The sequence below is a fragment of the Xenopus tropicalis genome, chromosome 2 (assembly GCF_000004195.4).
Source record: "Xenopus tropicalis strain Nigerian chromosome 2, UCB_Xtro_10.0, whole genome shotgun sequence".
Lineage (NCBI taxonomy): Eukaryota > Metazoa > Chordata > Amphibia > Anura > Pipidae > Xenopus > Xenopus tropicalis.
Window position 1 is genome coordinate 62,707,958 of NC_030678.2, and position 19,220 is coordinate 62,727,177.

The 19,220-nt window shown below is 40.1% G+C and overlaps 1 protein-coding gene across 1 annotated transcript in view; it reads right to left on the reverse strand.

Annotated features, from left to right (window-relative positions):
- arc3 (amphibian RCA protein 3) overlaps positions 1-19,011 on the reverse strand; it is a 71,027-nt gene extending 52,016 nt beyond the window's left edge. The window contains 5 exon segments of the mRNA NM_001127127.1: positions 400-502; positions 593-784; positions 2,545-2,730; positions 10,346-10,429; positions 18,926-19,011. Of these exon segments, the coding sequence (NP_001120599.1) occupies positions 400-502; positions 593-784; positions 2,545-2,730; positions 10,346-10,421 (557 nt within the window). The 5' untranslated portion in view covers positions 10,422-10,429; positions 18,926-19,011.
- Between the last annotated feature and the right edge of the window lie 209 nt (positions 19,012-19,220).

Below are 19,220 nucleotides of genomic sequence, written 5' to 3' on the forward strand. Positions count from 1 at the left end.
TTCAAAAAATCCCATAGGAATGAATAGAACATGGGTGAGTTTTATGTATTAAGATCTATTTATCACATTTTGATAAATCTGCCCCTAAGAATTTTAAAGAAATCATCTAAAAGTCATTAGTAAAACCTGCCATGACAACATCAGTATGCACACATTCTACAACCTCCTTTCCCTTCAGTTCAGTTCAGTTCCTCATGCCTAAAAGACTAGTCCTGGTTTGTTGATCTTTTCTATGGGAGAAATGGCATCTGTTTTTTGCGCTTAGCACCACCAGTCCCTTTTTGGAAGTAAGCCCTATATCACTATACAGGATGTATCACCATAAAGCACAGCACCTAACTAAATCTACATTCTTTGTTACAGTACAAATAGTTGTCATCTAACATGCATAATACTAACCCTTCATTGCATTTATATGTCACTGTAGAGCCAAAGAGAAATTCTGAGTCTGTTGGTTCAAATTCTCCATTATCTATTTCTCCAGGATGCCCACAGGATCTCCCTACAAATAGTAAAGTGATTTATTATGCAAAATCACAACATAAATGTTAAGCTAGGTTTACAATCAATATTATAATGTAGAAGTGCTTACTTTGACAGAAAGATTGAGGAGCTGTCCATGTAAAGTTATCCAAGCAACTAATAGTCCTGTCAGTACCAGGGATTCTTTTATAGCCAGGCCGACAGTCATACTTTACGGTAGTACCATTGAGATAGATGTTCTTGTTAATATCCTCTTGCCCAAGCTGTGCAAAATCCAGTCTTGGGGGGGAATCACAAGCACCTGGATAATACACAAACTAAAATGAATAAAAAAAGCAGAAATTGTACAACACAGAAATAAATAAATAAATAAATATATATATATATATATATATATATATATATATATATATATATATAATACCACTATATTTCCAGGCCGCATTATGCTAAAAAGGAATATACTCTATTGAAAACATGTTTAGTATTAGGGTAGTTTATGTTATGAAGTATTACATTTGCAGCCTTTTCTTTTAGGATACAATCCTAAAAAAAAGCTACCAAAAAAGCTAATATGACAAGTGTTGAGGGGGTTCACAGAAAGCAGAAAGCAGGGGCCCATTTATCAAAGACCGAATTACGATTGTTTTAAAGTACGATTGGCAAAAATTCGTATTGAATACGAACATTTCTGCGAAAAGTCACGTCGAGCTTGACTTTGAACCTGCAGTGCATGATTTTGGGAGCCTCCCATAGGACTCAATGGCACTTTAGGCTGATGCCACACCAGGCGTAGGGCAGATTTTTTCGGCAAGCGGAAAAACGCTTGCCGAAAATTCAGCCCTACGCCTGCTACTTGTGCCTGCACCCGAATAAATGGGATACGCTCGGGTGCAGGCACATGTAGCCGATATACGCACGAAAACGCGAGAGAATGCAAAGTCTCGCGTTTTCATGCGTATATCGGCTACATGTGCCTGCACCCGAGCGTATCTCATTCATTCGGGTGCAGGCACAAGTAGCAGGCGTAGGGCTGAATTTTCGGCAAGCGTTTATCCGCTTGCCGAAAAAATCAGCCCTACGCCTGGTGTGACATCAGCCTTGCAGCTCCAACCTTGCCAAAGGAAAGTCATGATACTGGAGCTTGAATAAATAACAAAACTTTCGTACTTGTTGCGACAAACACTATTTTGTCGCAAACCACGAAAAAGTACCCAATCTTACATTGATAAATGGGCCCCTGTCACAAAAAAGAATTTGAATATAGTGTAAACAAGTAACTAATAAAAAATAATCAGGACAGCACCAATATTATAACAGAGTATTCCAAATAAATCATGAAAACATATACACCCCAAAACAACACAAAAAATATCATATTTGGGCATAAATATAAAAATCCTAATAAAAAATAATCAAATTAAATTTTTTGATAAGGCTACAAACTGATAAAGCAAATTGACATTTGGAACTGTCATGAAAATTAAAGCTTTAACAGATATAAGAAATTTCTAAATATAGGGGGCCATTTACTAACCATCTGATTTTTTTCCCCTTCAGATTGAGATTATTTAGCGCTAAGGCTAACCCCAGAAGCTGAAAATCACTAACTGAAAATAGCACTATATGCTCCTATCTGTGCCTGCACCCAAATGAATAAAAAACGGGTGCAGGTACATATAGCTGATATCCGCCGAAGATATCGCCCCGGATATCGGCTACATGTGCCTGCACCCGAGCATATTTCTTTCATTTGAGCGCAGGCACAGGTAAGAGCGTATGGTGCTTTTTTCGGCCAAAAGCCATGTCTGACATTAGCCTAAAAGTTGTAGAAAAAAAGTTGCAACTCTTTATCTAGATTTACTATGCACCTGTCAACCTGTACAACTCTATACTGTAATTACCAAAGCAAAAAAAAACAACATCTAGATCCAGTCCTTCAAAATGTGATTTTTTGGGGTTTTTTTAAATCCCAAGGAGGAATTACATGTCCTCACCTACCAGAAAAGAAAATATACATGATACATAAATTACTCTTTCCACTAAACATTACATGCTTACGTATACAAAATTCAGGGACAGTTGACCATGTGAAGTCATCTTGGCAGGTTATAGTTCTGCTTCTTCCAGGGATTTCATAGTAACCAGCTGTCTTATTGCAAGAATACACCACAGACTCATCGACAGGGAATGATTTGCCATCGATAGGGACTGTGTGAAGCAGTGCTGGAGGAGGTCCACACTCACCTGTAAGGACAAAGTAATGTTCAACCCTGTATCTCAGTATGCCAGAAAAACTTGTAGAGCCTTCAGTCCTGGCATGATAAAAGTGATGTTACATAATACTGAAAAAATATGCACACATTAAAATAAACATTTATTTTCTGCTTCCAGAGAAAAGGAGATGACCATCATCTGACATTTCCTCAAAATAAGAAAAGAAAAAATTCATATTAACTCAAAAACAGTCCTCTTATCAGCTCTGTACTATTAGTATAAATGATACTAGTTAAATTCCTTTTAACCCTTTTAGGACCAGCATAAGTTCACATTTTATTTGCACTCATTTCCATTTTGTGAATTCTCTTATACCATTTTTATTGTTTTTAGTGTTAAAAGCTGCAAAAAAAAAGTAAGTGATCCCCAAGAATTATAAACACTAGGGTTATTCTGAACAGTTTAATCTCCAGCATGCATAGGACTACCAAACTATGTGCCATGTAGGGACCATCCAAATGAAGAGTGAATATGAATTTTCATGGCTGACATAATAACCACCCTGTATGTGTTTTATGTGTTGTAAGACCTTCTAACAGGATTAGAGTTCATCAAGGCTCTGTCCAAGGTTCCTTATTATTCTATCTGCCTTGATGAACTTGCTACTTGAGAAAGAGGCGGGAGCCTCGAAACGTTGTAAGTAATGCAATTGTTCTGCATAATGCAGTAAAGATTTTTTCTTTTTCATTTAAATGAGTCTGGACCTTTTTGTTTCTATATATATATTATATATATATTATATATATATTATATATATATATATATATATATATATACACACACACACAGTCATGGCCAAAATTGTTGGCACCCCAGACATTTTTCCAGAAAATCAAGTATTTCTCACACAAAAGTATTGCAGTAACACATGTTTTGCTATGCACATGTTTATTCCCTTTGTGTGTATTGGAACAGAACAAAAAAGGGAGGGAAAAAAAGCAAATTAGACATAATGTCAAACAATACTCAAAAATATCGGCACCCTTAACTTAATATTTGGTTGCACACCCTTTGGAAAAAATAACTGAAATCAGTCGCTTCCTATAACCATCAATATGCTTCTTACACCACTCAGCGGGAATTTTGCATCACTCTTCCTTTGCAAACTGCTCCAGGTCTCCTTTATTAGAAGGGCCTTTTCCCAACAGCAATTTTAAGATCTCTCCACAGATGTTCAATGGGATTTAGATCTGAACTCATTGCTGGCCACTTCAGAACTCTCCAGCGCTTTGATGCCATCCATTTCTGGGTGCTTTTTGACGTATGTTTGGGGTCATTGTCCTGCTGCAAACCCAGCTTTCTGACACTGGGCTCTACAGCGCGACCCAAAATCCTTTGGTAATCCTCAGATTTCATGATGCCTTGCACACATTCAAGGCACCCAGTGCCAGAGGCAGCAAAACAACCCCAAAACATCATTGAACCTCCACCATATTTCACTGTAGGTACTGTGTTCTTTTCTTTGTAGGCCTCATTCCATTTTCGGTAAACAATAGAATGATGTGCTTTACCAAAAAGCTCTATCTTGGTCTCATCTGTCCACAAGACATTTCCCAGAAGCATTGAGGCTTACTCAAGTACATTTTGGCAAACTGTAGTCTTGCTTTTTTATGTCTCTGTGTCAGCAGTGGGGTCCTCCTGGATCTCCTGCCATATCGTTTCATTTCATTTAAATGTTGATGGATAGTTGGCGCTGATACTGATGCTCCCTGAGCCTGCAGGACAGCTTGAATTTCTTCGGAACTTGTTTGGGGCTGCTTATCCACCATCCGGACTATCCTGCGTTGCAACCTTTCATCAATTTTTCTCTTCCATCCATGCCCAGGAAGATTTGCTACAGTGCCATGGGTTGCAAAGTTCTTGATAATGTTGCACTCTGTGGACAAAGGGAAATCTTGATCTCTGGAGATGGACTTGTAACCTTGAGATTGATGATATTTTTCCACAATTTTGGTTCTCAAGTCCACAGACAGTTCTCTTCTCCTCTTTCTGTTGCCCATGCTTAGTGTGACACACACAGACACACAATGCAAAGTCTATGTGAACTTCTCTCCTTTTTATATGCTTTCAGGTGTGATTTTTATATTGCCCACACCTGTTACTTGCCCCAGGTGAGTTTAAAGGAGCATTACATGTTTGAAACAATCTTATTTATCCACCATTTCGAAAAGGTGCCAATAATTTTGTCCAGCCCATTTTTGGAGTATTGTGTGACATTATGTCCAATTTGCTTTTTTTCCTCCCTTTTTTTGTTCTGTTCCAATACACACAAAGGGAATAAATATGTGTATAGCAAAACATGTGTTACGGCAATACCTTTCTGTGAGAAATACTTGATTTTCTGGAAAAATTTCTGTGGTGCCAACAATTTGGACCATGACATATTATATATATATATATATATATATATATATATATATAAAAAATAATCATCTGTGGCCTGCACACCCTTCAATGTTTTATCAAACATTTTTTATTGTAGATATATTGTTAAAACCAACGTTTTGGTCCTTATTAGGACCTTTCTCAAGGATGAGAAAGGTCCTAATAAGAGAAAGGTCCTAATATTGTTGGTTTTAACAATATATCTACAATAAAAAATTTTTGATAAAACATTGAAGGGTGTGCTGGCCACAGATGATTATTTTCTATACAGACATAATTTTGGCTAGCACCCCGCAGAATATTGAGCCTTGGAGTGCGGACACCGTTTGGATTGATATATATATATATACATACAGTATATATATGTACAGTTAGCTCCATAAATATTTGGACAGAGACAACTTTTTTCTAATTTTGGTTCTGTGCATTATCACAATGAAATTTAAATGAAACAACTCAGATGCAGTTGAAGTGCAGACTTTCAGCTTTAGTTCAGTGGGGTGAACAAAACGATTGCATAAAAATGTATATAAATGAGGCCACTAAAGTATTTTTTAAACACAATCCCTTCATTTCAAGGGCTCAAAAGTAATTGGACAATTGACTGAAAGGCTATTTCATGGATAGGTATTGGCAAGTCCGTCGTTATGTCATTCTCAATTAAGCAGATATAAGGCCTGCAGCTGATTTGAGGTGTGGTGCTTGCATGTGGAAGATTTTGACTTTGATTTTGTGAACAGACAACATGCAGTCAAAGGAGCTCTCCATGCAGATGAAAGAAGCTATCCTTAAGATGCGAAAACAGAAAAAAAAAATCCAAGAAATTGCTACAGAAAGAAAGCAAGCACTGGTGAACTCAGCAACGCAAAAAGACAAGGACGTCCACGGAAAAAAACATTGGTGGATGATCGTAGAATTATTTCCATGATGAAGAGATACCCCTTCACAAAAGCCAACTAAGTGAGCAACACTCTCCTGGAGGTAGGTGTATCAATATCCAGGTCTACCATAAAAAGAAGGCTGCCTGAAAGTAAATACAGAGGGTGCACTGCAAGGTGCAAGCCTCTCATAAGCCGCAAGAATAGAAAGGCTAGATTGGAGTTTGCTAAAGAACATCTAAAAAAAGCCAGCACAGTTCTGGAAAAACATTCTTTGGACAGATGAATCCAAGATCAACCTATACCAGGGTGATACTATACCTATCATACTATACCTATTATGGCAAGAAAAAAGTATGGAGAAGGCGTGGAACAGCTCATTATCCAAAGCATACCACATCATCTGTAAAACATGGTGGAGGCAGTGTGATGGCTTGGACATGCATGGCTGCCAGTGGCACTGGGACACTATTGTTTATTGATGATGTGACACAGGACAGAAGCGGACGAATGAATTCTGAGGTGTTCAGCGACATACTGTCTGTCAGCTACATGCAGTCAAACTGGTTGGGCGTGTTTCATGATACAGATGGACAATAACCCAAAACACACAGCCAAAGCAACCCAGGAGTTTATTAAAGCAAAGAAGTAAAAAATTCTTGAATGGCCAAGTCATTCACTTGATCTTAACCCAATTGAGCATGCATTTCACTTGTTAAAGACTAAACTTCGGACAGAAAGGCCCACAAACAAACAACAACTGAAAGTCTCTGCAGTAAAGGCCTGGCAGAGCATTAAAAAGGAGGAAACCCAGCATCTGGTAATGTCCATGAGTTCAAGACTTCAGACTGTCATTGCCAGCAAAGTGTTTTCAACCAAGTATTAGAAATGAACATTTTATTTCCAGTTATTTAATTTATCCAATTACTTTTGAGCCTCTGAAATAAAAAAAAAATGCTTTAGTTGCCTCACATTTTTATGCAATCGTTTTGTTCACCCCACTGAATTAAAGCTGAAAGTTTGCACTTCATCTGCATCTGAGTTGTTTCATTTAAAATACATTGTGGTAATGTATAGAACCAAAATTAGAAAAAAGTTGTCTTTGTCCAAATATTTATGGACATAACTGTATGCCAGAAATAAATGTATTTTTAAGTGTAAGGTAATGGTACATATCTGTCCCCAAGAGCTTATAATCTATTAGGAATCTATTAGGAAGAGGATATAGACAAAAGGGCTATAAAGGGATTGGGAACAAGTTCACAGATCAAGGGTTTTGTTGCTGCAGAGAAAGCCTATGGAAGTGCTTGCTCTAGGAGGTAAATTTTTTTTTTTTTTGCTTTTCTGAAGCAAGGTGGTAGCGTATTCCAGAGACATGGTGCTATCAGCATGACTGAGCACTGTGTGGGCAACAGATTTTTCCGAGCAGAGCATAAGGCTGAAAGGGCGTGTACAGGGAAATAAGAGCAGATATATACAGAAAAGCAGAAGAATGCAGAGCTCTGAAGGATAAGATAAGAATTTTATATTTTATGTGCCACTTGACCAGAAGCCAAGAGAGAGACTAAGGTGGTGGGGAGAGATTTAGATGCTAGTGAGGTAATGTGGTCGTGTGGTAATGTGGCCAGTGAGAAAGAAATGCAATGAGTGCAAATGCGATTCTGGGAGAACAGCTAGTAATATACTGCAGTAGTCTATCCTGCAAACTATGAGGGCTTGGACTAGTGTTTCAGCAGCAAAGAAATACAGTAAGTGATGAAAAGGCCCTAAGACCAATTGAGACATTAACTGTTAGAGTCCTAATAGAAATTTTACACTGAAACAGCACATAGATAGATAGGATGACAACCTTGAAAAAAGCAGAACCACTGATTTCAAAATATGTAAAGGAAAGGTAAAAACTAAACTAAAAAAAGTAAGCTTTATCAGAAAGGTTTATGTAAATAATGCCATAAGCACTTATAGAAAAGCTGCACTGAATCCTCTATCAAAAGAAACACAGGATTTCTTGTCTCCTTTTTATGAACATGTTCTTTGGTATTAGACTTCCTCTCTTTTAGGGTTTCTTCAGGTTTGGGGCATGGGTCTGCTCCGTTGTCTCCTCTCTCCCTCACTTCTCCTGCTCCCCCCTCCCATAAGAATGCATAAGAACTCACTCCGATAAAACTGCAGCAAGAAGCTACCAAGACCAAGCTAAAATGGTTGCTGCTATCGGAGGCAGGTTCCAAGGCTTTTTATAGTAAAGCTTTATGCAAAATAAATATAGCATTCCAGGTGGGACTAATGTGGCAAATCTATTTGTAGTAAAATGCTAAAATGACTTTCCTTCTCCTTTAGGGCGATTAGTCTCCCCAAAAAGCCATTCCACCAGCAATAAATGCAATGTAATATTGCAATAAATGCCTACGCGTCGCTTCAGTTTTCTGAAGTTGGGCAAAGCTGCCTGTAGGAGGAATCTTTGTGTGACTTCAGAAATCCAAAGCGATGCATTGCAATTCCCTTTATTGCCAGTGATAAGGCTTTGTGGGGAGATTAGTCGCCCACGGTAGCAGGGATTTATTGGGGGGTGACTAATCACCCCATGAGACATTAGCCTAAAAGGAGAGAATGGTCAACTGTATCACTGGTTATTAGCAGCATAAATATTGCTGATGACAGTAGTTACGCACAGTAACATGTGAGTAAACATGACTGAAAGGGGTTAAGAAGATGGTTTCAGGAAATGATTGGAGATGATCCATATTAGGAGTTTGGAGAAGAATGGCAAGAGTGACCTGGCCTGTTGTTATCATGGGAAGGTGGATCAGATGAAGATTTCTTAAGCACTGGTGTGACAAGGACATGCTTGAAGGTGGATGTAAATATACCAGAGAGAATGTGGGTTAGTGCAGACAAAACAATGCACAACAGATCTTTTAGAATATGTGATGAAATGAACTCAAGACAGCAAGTGGTGGCTGAGGAGGAGAGAGCAGCTTTAGTAAGGATGGAGTCAAAAGCTGCTTTAGGGTCAGAAAGGCATAAAGGGGTGATGCTTTGGCTCATAAGGTCAACTTGGTATTTGAAATGATTTGTGAATTGTTGTGGTGAGAGAACACAGGTGATTGCAGCCTGAGGTTTGAGAAGTGACCTAAAAGAGAAAAAAATGTACTGTGGGCTAGATGTATGCATGTGAATTAGCTGAGAGAATGTGAATATATCCCGTGGTGTCCCATAAAAAGATCAAGTAGTACCTACAGAAAAGCTAGAATTCTTAATGAATCAAATGAAACTGTGTGTAGGACTTGTCAGACCAGGAAAACTATGACACAGTTTGCCAGTTTGAATATATTACAATATATAAAAAAGCAATTGCTGTTTGTTGAAAAAAGGGGTATTTCTTAGCTGTATGCACAAAGTATCTTATGCCAGGGGCACATAAAGCACACCATCCACTTTCCAAAATGCAGGGGGAGGAAAGTGGATCCACTGTCATGAGCTCCCTTCTGTATTTCAGATATGTAAAAGTATGCATTTTTGTGCTATCTGCTTAGTGTAGTTCTACACAGGCCAACGCCTTGCCATTAATGAAGCTACAGGAAGGAGCGGATTTGCTTTTTTCTGTGTGCATACAAAACGCAGCTGCAGAAAAGCAAATAATCAGCTCCATGTGCTCCTGGTCTTAGATATTTTATATTGGTATAAGTACAGAGGATTTCTGGGCTTTGTTTTAATGCATTTTGTGGTCACACCCTCACTGCATCCCAACTTAATTTAAAATTGTTTAGTGAGCAGTTGTAGCTCCCAACATTCCAACATCTGCCAGGTTGTGCCTATGATGTCCACTAAAAAGGCAATCACTTGGAAGTTTGAACCTTAGAAAGCAAGTTCAATTTGCAGGTAAAATGAAGTCCCTATAGCAACTGCCAAAAGAAGTACTAGAATCTTTAATGAATCAGTTATTTTGCAATATTTGAAAAATAATCTCTGTTTTGTTTAAATAAATAAGTGCAGAGACTTATATATATATATATATATTTTTTTTTTGTTTGTTTGTTTTTTTAATTATTTATTTATTTCACACATACATACATTAGTCCTTACAGACCGAGAGAATAAAAATTCTCTGTGTTCCACCCACCATGTCACTAAGGAGCAGAAAGACAGGAAAAAAGGTTTGAAAAGGCAGGCCATGGACTCTATGGCTCTGTGGGGTAGGGGTAAGTGAAGGCAGGAGAGGAGAAGACATAGTGAGTGGTGTTCAGATTATGCAAATGGAACTTTCCCTTTAAGCATTAGAACTTCATGTCACTTTATTCACCATAGATATCAATAAAACTTACCAAACGTTTCAATAATTTGGTTTGCAATGTAGAATAAAAGTGCCCACTGATTTTTGATATTAAATGGAGAATGCATGGTGAAAACTGCAAAAGAAAAGAGAGTGAAATCTTTTCAACATATTCTGTTATGTCTTACTAAAGCAAAGCAAAGCAAAGTAAGGCAGACCTACATGCTGAACTAATGCTCACAAAACATATTTATATTAGACTCTTATAATAATGTTGGTGCTGGGAGACCTGTACTTTACCCCTTCCCTAACCCCAATAAAACAGCACCCACTGCTAATATTTAGAAAGTATATGTAGTACCTTGCTGTATGAGCCAGGCCTGACCATAGTCAGTGACAAACTTCAAAAATTCTGTTGTTGCTAAATAGAAACTAATGTCAACGTTGCAAAATCTAGTGGAACAGATTTAGAGTATGTGACCGGGTATGACAGTGCATGAGGTTTGGTAGGGGGCACTTCACCATAGGGCTTCAATACATGATGGCATTTGATATGCTTTTAAGCTTTTTAAATGCAATAATTATAAAGCCCTATTATCAAGCTCAGCTTTGCACAGCATTAATTAAAGAATCCCTGTATTTTCTTATTTGCTTAAAGAAGAAGGTAAAAACTAAGTAAACTTTATCAGAAAGGTCTATGTAAATACAGCCATACACACTCAAAGTCCACAGTCCTCTATCAAAAGAAACGAGGGAATTTTTCTCTTCTTTTGTGTACACATGTACTAATGTATCAGACTTCTTACCTCAGAAAAATCCTTTATTACAGGGGCCTGAGTCTGCACCTCTCACTTCTATCCCTTCTCCTGCTCCCCATTCCATAAGAATTCACTCCCCTTCCCATCAGAATGTCTGATCTGAGCTACCAGCCCCTAGAGCAGCAACACTAAAGCTACAGAGACCAAGCTAAAATGGCAGCTGTTATCTTAAACAATGGAGAGAGTTTCTAGGGCTGTTTATTGTATGGTAAAGCTTTCTGCAGAATAAAGATAGCATTCTATCTTGTATTAATGTGGCTAATCATTTGGCAGTAAAATGCCAAACTGGCTTTCCTTCTCCTTTAAGGGTACTGTCCCATGGAGAGATTAGTCACCCGCGACAGACCCGTTGCTGTGGGTAACTAGTCTTTCCAAAATGCCTCTCCACTGGCAACAAGGGGAATCGCTTGTGGAAAGACCTATTGAACCTCAATAAGTTTCTGACTGCACAGCGAGTTTGGGAGCTGCTAGCGAGTGTTGCATGTAATTTAAAGTGTTGCATGTAGATTAAGTGTATAGTAGGCGTTAAAAACAAAAAAGGCGTTTGAAACTTAAAAGGCACTATACAAGGGATTGCACTCGGGAGACTGTAAGTACCCAGTGGCAATATGAGTTGCAGTATGATTGCTGGTGTTACTCAGTGTGCATCTTGCCACATGTATGTGGTCCTGGAGCAGCAGTTCCATGCAGCATTTACTTGTGAGAGATGCAGGTGGGTTTTCCTCTTGGAATCTGAGGTGCAGAATCTAAGGGGGGAACTGGCAGCACTGAGGGCAGCTGCAAGCATGGGGGAGAACAGGAGGCTCACTGAGCAACCACTGGCAGGGGCCGGTGTAGTGGGGGGTGGAGAAGGGACAGTGGAGGTTAATGAGGGAGACAAATTTGTAACAGTTAAGAGGGGCAGTAGGGGACACAAGGGTAGGGGGGCTGGTTCACAGCTTGTACAAACCAACAGATTTGCCGCTTTAGGTGAAGATGCTGGGGAAGACAGCTCTGAGCTAGCATGTATGGAGCGGGCTGACTCTCAGAGCACCCTGGGAGCCGGCACCTCTAATACAGGTGTGGGGAATAGTGCTAGGAAGGGAAGGCAGGCTATAGTTGTAGGGGATTCAATTATTAGAAAGGTGGATAGGGTAATTTGTCGCAAAGACCCTACATGCCGAACTGTGTGTTGCTTGCCTGGTGCTAGGGTTCGGCATGTGGTGGAACGAGTGGACAGATTGTTGGGAGGGGCTGGGGAAGACCCGGCGGTCTTGGTACACATAGGTACCAATGACAAAGTTAGAGGAGGGGGGGAAGTCCTCAAGAACGATTTTAAAAAGCTAGGTGTGAAGTTGAGGGCGAGGACTTCCAAGGTAATTTTCTCAGAGATATTACCTGTGCCACGGGCAACATTAAGAAGGCAGTGGGAGCTTAGGGAGATTAATGTGTGGCTGAGAGATTGGTGCAGGGAGGAGGGCTTTGAGTTTCTCCAGAACTGGGCTGATTTCTCAATCGGCTACAAGCTCTTTGCCAGGGATGGGCTGCACCTCAATGATGATGGGGCAGCTGCTTTGGGGGAAAAGATGGCTAGCGGGTTGGAGGAGATTTTAAACTAGGAGTGGGGGGGGAGGGTGCAGTGGGAAATTCTGTGGTAGACAGGATAGATGAGATAGTGGGCATAGTAAGGGAAAATGGGGGAGGAGACTTGCTTCGGGATACTGATAATGGCAGGGAGGCCCATAAGTTGTTTACACGTCATTCTCACGCCGGAACCAGTATTAAATGTATGTTTACCAATGCAAGGAGTCTGACTGGTAAAATGGGAGAGCTGGAGGTACTGGCGTTGGAGCGGAAATATGATGTGATTGGAGTTGCTGAAACTTGGTTGAATGAGTCTCGTGACTGGGCTGTTAATATTGGGGGGTATACATTGTTTCGGAGGGACAGGGGCAATAGAAAAGGAGGAGGAGTGTGTCTGTTCATTAAGCAGGAATTAAAAGCAAATATTAAGGAGGAAGTGATGGGGTTAACAGAGGGAGCTGAATCCTTATGGGTTGAGCTTCTCACAGATAGTAAAGAATCTACCAAACTAATTGTAGGGGTATGCTATAGACCCCCTAATGTAAGCGAAGAGGAGGAGGCCCAGCTCCTGTTGCAAATAGAAAAGGCTGTTAGTTTGGGGCAAGTGATAATAATGGGGGATTTTAATTACCCTGATATTGACTGGGGCAATAGTACTGCCAGGACTGTAAATGGGAACAAGTTTATAAACTTGCTGCATGACAACTTTATGTCACAAGTTGTTGAGGAGCCAACCAGGAACCATGCTATACTAGATCTAGTGATCTCTAATGACCCAGAACGTATAGCAAATGTGCAAGTGGTTGAACCCCTGGGCAATAGTGACCATAATGTTATTTCATTTGATGTTTGGTGCAGGAAACAAATTTACACAGGGGCAACAAAGACAATGAATTTTAGGAAGGCAAATTTTAGCTCCTTAAGGGCAGCGCTTCAGGGCATAGATTGGGGCATTATGTTTTCTGATAAAAACACAGAGCAGAAATGGTTGTCATTTAAAATGATATTAAATCATTACTGTTCTCAATTTATTCCATTAATAAGAAAAAGTAGAAGTGTTAAGAATCAACCTATGTGGCTTAACTCTGAGGTAAAGAAGTTAATAGGGAAAAAAAGGAAAGCTTTTAAGAAATATAAGTCAGAGGGGACAGTAGATGTGTTTAATGATTATAAACACTATAACAAGTGTTGTAAAACAGCAATCCGGAAGGCAAAGATAGAAAATGAGGAGCGCATCGCGGCCGAGGCCAAGACTAACCCCAAAAAGTTTTTTAAGTATATTAATAGTAAAAAGATGCAGGTTGAGGGTGTGGCCCCATTGAGTTATAATAACAATTTGGTTACAGCGGATACAGAAAAGGCAGATGTGCTTAACCAGTTCTTTTCTTCTGTGTATACAGTAGAGGAGCCAGTGGGCCAAGTCCCACCCAATAGCTGCACTGTTGCCTCAGCTCCAACTACACAGTGGTTGGCACAGGATATGGTGCTTAAAGGGTTACACACGATAAATGTAAACAAGGCACCTGGGCCAGATGGAATACACCCTCGGGTACTGAGAGAGCTAGGGGCAGAATTGCAGTGGCCCTTGTTTCTGATATTCTCAGACTCTCTTTCATCAGGTATGGTACCTAGGGATTGGAAGAAGGCGAATGTCATTCCCATATTTAAAAAGGGAGTAAGATCTCAGCCTGGCAATTATAGGCCTGTAAGTTTGACATCCGTGGTGGGCAAGTTATTTGAAGGCTTGTTAAGGGATCACATTCAAAATTATGTAGTGGAGAATGCCATTATGAGCAGTAATCAGCATGGCTTTATGAAGGACAGGTCATGTCAGACCAATTTAATAGCTTTTTATGATGAGGTAAGTAAGAAGCTGGACAGTGGGGATGCAGTAGATATAATCTATTTGGACTTTGCCAAAGCATTTGATACCGTTCCCCACAAACGACTGCTTTCTAAGCTAAGGTGTATTGGTCTTAGTGAAGTCGTTTGCACATGGATAGAAAACTGGCTACAGGATCGGGTACAGAGGCTGGTTGTTAATGGCACATTCTCTACTTGGAGTAAGGTTCTCAGTGGGGTCCCTCAGGGTTCTGTACTGGGTCCACTTTTGTTTAATTTGTTCATAAATGACTTAGGGGAGGGTATTATGAGTAATGTATCAGTGTTTGTAGATGACACAAAACTCTGCAGACCAGTCAATTCTATCCAGGATGTGACATCCCTGCAGCAGGATCTTGACCAACTGGCAATCTGGGCAGCTAAGTGGCAGATGAGATTTAATGTGGATAAATGTAAGGTCATGCACCTGGGATGTAAAAATATGCAAGCCCCGTATACCCTTAATGGGACTGCACTAGGCAAATCCCTAATGGAGAAGGACCTTGGAGTCCTTGTAGATAATAAACTTGGCTGTAGCAAGCAATGCCAGGCAGCAGCTGCAAGGGCAAACAAGGTTTTGAGCTGTATTAAAAGGGGTATAGATTCACGGGAGGAGGGGGTTATTCTTCCCCTTTACAGAGCGCTGGTAAGGCCCCATCTAGAATATGCTGTTCAGTTTTGGTCTCCAGTGCTCAAACGGGACATTATTGAGTTAGAGAGGGTCCAGAGAAGGGCAACTAAGCTGGTAAAGGGTATGGAAAGTCTCAGTTATGAAGAAAGACTGGCCAAGTTGGGTCTGTTTACACTGGAGAAGAGGCGCTTAAGAGGTGACATGATAACTATGTATAAATATATAAAGGGATCATATAATAACCTTTCTAATGTTTTATTTACCAGTAGGTCCCTTCAACGGACACGAGGGCACCCACTTCGTTTAGAGGAAGGGAGGTTCCATTTAAACATTCGGAAAGGATTTTTTACAGTGAGAGCTGTGAAGTTCTGGAATTCCCTCCCCGAATCAGTCGTGCTGGCTGATACATTATATAACTTTAAGAAGGGGCTGGATGGATTCTAAGCAAGTGAGGGAATACAGGGTTATGGAAGATAGTTCTTAGTACTAGTTGATCCAGGGACTGGTCCGATTGCCATCTTGGAGTCAGGAAGGAATTTTTTCCCCTCTGCGGCAAATTAGAGAGGCTTCAGATGGGGTTTTTTGCCTTCCTCTGGATCAACTAGTAGTTAGGCAGGTTATATATAGGCATTATGGTTGAACTTGATGGACGTATGTCTTTTTTCAACCCAAATTACTATGTTACTATGTTACTATGTTACTATCACTTCGGTTTTCCAAAGTCATGCTTTCCTCCTGCAGGCAACTTTGCGTGACTTCAGGAAACTGAATCGATGCACAGGGGTATCCACCACTGATTCTCTTTGTTGCTGATGGAATGGCATTTTGGAGAGATTATTTGTTTCAGGGAAAGAATGGCACAATTTCATAGTGCTTACTGTAAAAAAGGTTTATTCTTACTTCAATTGATGCCCTTGTGTCTGCTGAAATGATATACTGGTGAGTAAAGGATCACAGCATTTAATGCATGGTCTTGTGTTAAAAATAGTTTATTATAACCCAGCCCTTATGAACACCTTCTCAGTTGTAAGGCTGATGCCACATGTGGCGTAGGGCTGATATTTTATGGGGGCACTGTCTATGGGGGCACTGTCTATGGGGCAATTGGGGGTACTTTTTATGGGGCACTGTGTATGGGGGCTACTGTCTATGGGGTCAATTGGGGGCACTGTCTATGGGGGCACTTTCTATGGGGTCAATTGGGGGCACTGTCTATGGGGGCACTTTCTATGGGGGTACTGTATATTGGGCCATTGGGGGCAAAGCTGGTACATAGTTATAACTCACTTATAAGTGACTGCCTTCTCTCTATATTTGTATTTTATATGTAGGAGTTGCTATATTGTTTTCCTTAGGTAGTACAGTATGAGGGTATAGCACAATTTGCGTCTGATCCCACTATTTCAACTATATAAAAGGAGTATTTTTTTGACAAAAAAATTGGGGTGTGGTAATGGGGCATGGCCACAAAAGTGGGCGTGGTCAAAAAAATTGCCAAATGTTTTTCAAATGTTGGGAGGTATGATGTCATGAGGCAGCAGCAACCTGCTTTTCGCATAGCTGGGATTGACATTTCTGTGACCTTAGCACTACCCTAATTGTTCATTAGGTTGAAAAAAGACATCTGTTAAAGTTCAACTATGTATGCCTATATATAACCTGCCTAACTGCTAGTTTGTCCAGAGGAGGCCAAAAATCCTTCTGCAGTCTCTCCAATTTGCCTAAGGGGGAAAAAAAATGTCTTCCTGACTACGAAATGGCATCAAATCAGCCCCAGGGGTAAATTAGGCTATTTTTAATAACCCTGTATCCCCCCCATTAAGCACCTCTTTCCCAGTATAAAGAACAGTAACTTGACCAATCTTTCTTCATGAGGGATTTCCATACCCTTTACCAGCTTAGTTGCTCTTCTCTGGACCCTAATTCAATAAAATCCTGTTTGAGCACTGCAGACCAAACCATACAGCATGTTCTAGATGGGGCCTTACCAGCGCTCTGTAATGTGGTAGAATGATACACTCATCCTGCGAATCTGTGCCCAAGGATCCAAAGGCCTTTCTCCATTATGGATTTGCCTAACACAGTCCTGTTAAGTGGCTTGTGTATGTGGGTTTAGCTACAGTGGTTGCGGCTGGGCAGTCTCTATGATCTTACATGTGTTAAAATACAAATAACATGGGGTTTTTGGTAGTCACGTTTGTAAGCCACAAAGGGACCAACCCCATCATAAATGCAAATTTTCTTTATTTGTGAAACACAAAAGCAGCAAATAATGTGGGCCGATAATATGACCACTATAGGGCCAAACCAGCCCTGAATACATGGCTAGATCCACTTGTTTGGGAAGGCTGCAAAACAAGCAGGTCTAGGCCTGATTTGGCCACCCATATTCTGGCTCAAATTGGGCTAGTGCAATCATTGGCCCTAGGGTCAATGATCAGATCATACAATGGGGCCTACAAAGACCTGTCGGATAAGGACAGCATCAGCATGCTGATGTACTTCTTAGCCAACGGGATTTTCAACCTGCCCAACTGATATCAGACAGAGATCAGGTTGGTGGGCCCCATACGTAGGAAGATAAGCTGCTGACTAGGGCCAGAAGCAGCCGAATCAACAGATTTTTTTCAGCTGACGAATTACCACCCTAAATATGTTATGTAAAACACACTGAGTATACATAGAATAACTGCCACTTATAAGGACTGGGATACAGAAGAAAATAACTCTTTGGCATGAAAAAACATTTCACTAATTCTGAACTAGACTGTAAGCTCTATAGGGTGTGGACTTTTCAACTCCATTCCAGCACTTAGGTATGTATTTTCTCTGTCTAATCTATAATAAGTGTACCCCTGTTTGTGTTTATGCCTTATAAATTGCTGCTTATATTTTTATTGTTATTTATAAATACAATCCAATAATGGTAGAGAACATAATAAAATACTGCACAGCATTCACACCAAACAACTGGAAACACATCTTAATGTAAAAGCAATCTCCCTTATTTTAAAGGGAAAGTTAAATATCCTTGCCATTTTTTCTATTGCCTGGTTGCCAGTTTACCTTTAAGCTACATTTCTGTATGTTAAAAACAGAAATAACATAAGCAGCTTCACGACTGGTTTTTATTTGCTTTTCCAATATGCTTCTTTTGAAAACTGAGATTAAAATGTCTGACTGTTAGTTCAGACACCCAGAACCAGAAAGCAGATTCTTTATGATGCTGCCAACCAAAAATCACTCCTAATTCCTATAAAGTGCTGCACCTTAAAAACAAATTATATATATATATATATATATATATATGAAAACTGCAGATCAGTCTTTAAATGTATCACACTGCTGAAAGTTAACTTCCTACGCTTTACAATAAACAGTAGCGGTCTACCCCTTCTGTTCATAACCAGATAACACCTTTTGTTTGCCATATATGCCTTATTGCCTCGACACCATGAAACGCAGCAATACTCTGTAATACTAAAAAGCACAAAGTTAAAAAGTTTCGGAAATGAAACAATTTAATAACAAGTGAATCCCTTTAACCCCTTATACAGTCAGCCCTTTTAACCATGCGGGAGAAACACTTAGCTCTGTCACTAGTAACCATCAGCATTGCATCCCAAACCGACGTCACACTGCTGACTACCAGGTTAGTTTACCTAAACGTCCATATCGCAATAGCCAGAACAATGTATAATCCTAAACTACACAGGCATTAAACGATCGCATTTCTTACCTCTGCTTGGGTAGCACTATTTTATTTCCACAAATGGTTATTAGTCGTTTCCTACTGAAGCTGAAACAAACCAGGAAGCACTTGGGCCCTTCCCTACTACGTCATGTTGCTATGGGAGGATACAGGGTCGCCAAGGGGGGGGGGGGCGGAAATGGTGGGTAGAGTTGTTAAGGGCACAGCCCTGCTATTATTGCGTTAGACCGGCTCCCTCTGCTCTTAGTTATCTGCTTGTTTCTGGTGAAGCAAATAAAGGTGGACTGTAACTCTAGTGTTTTTTATCTACATATCTCTCTTT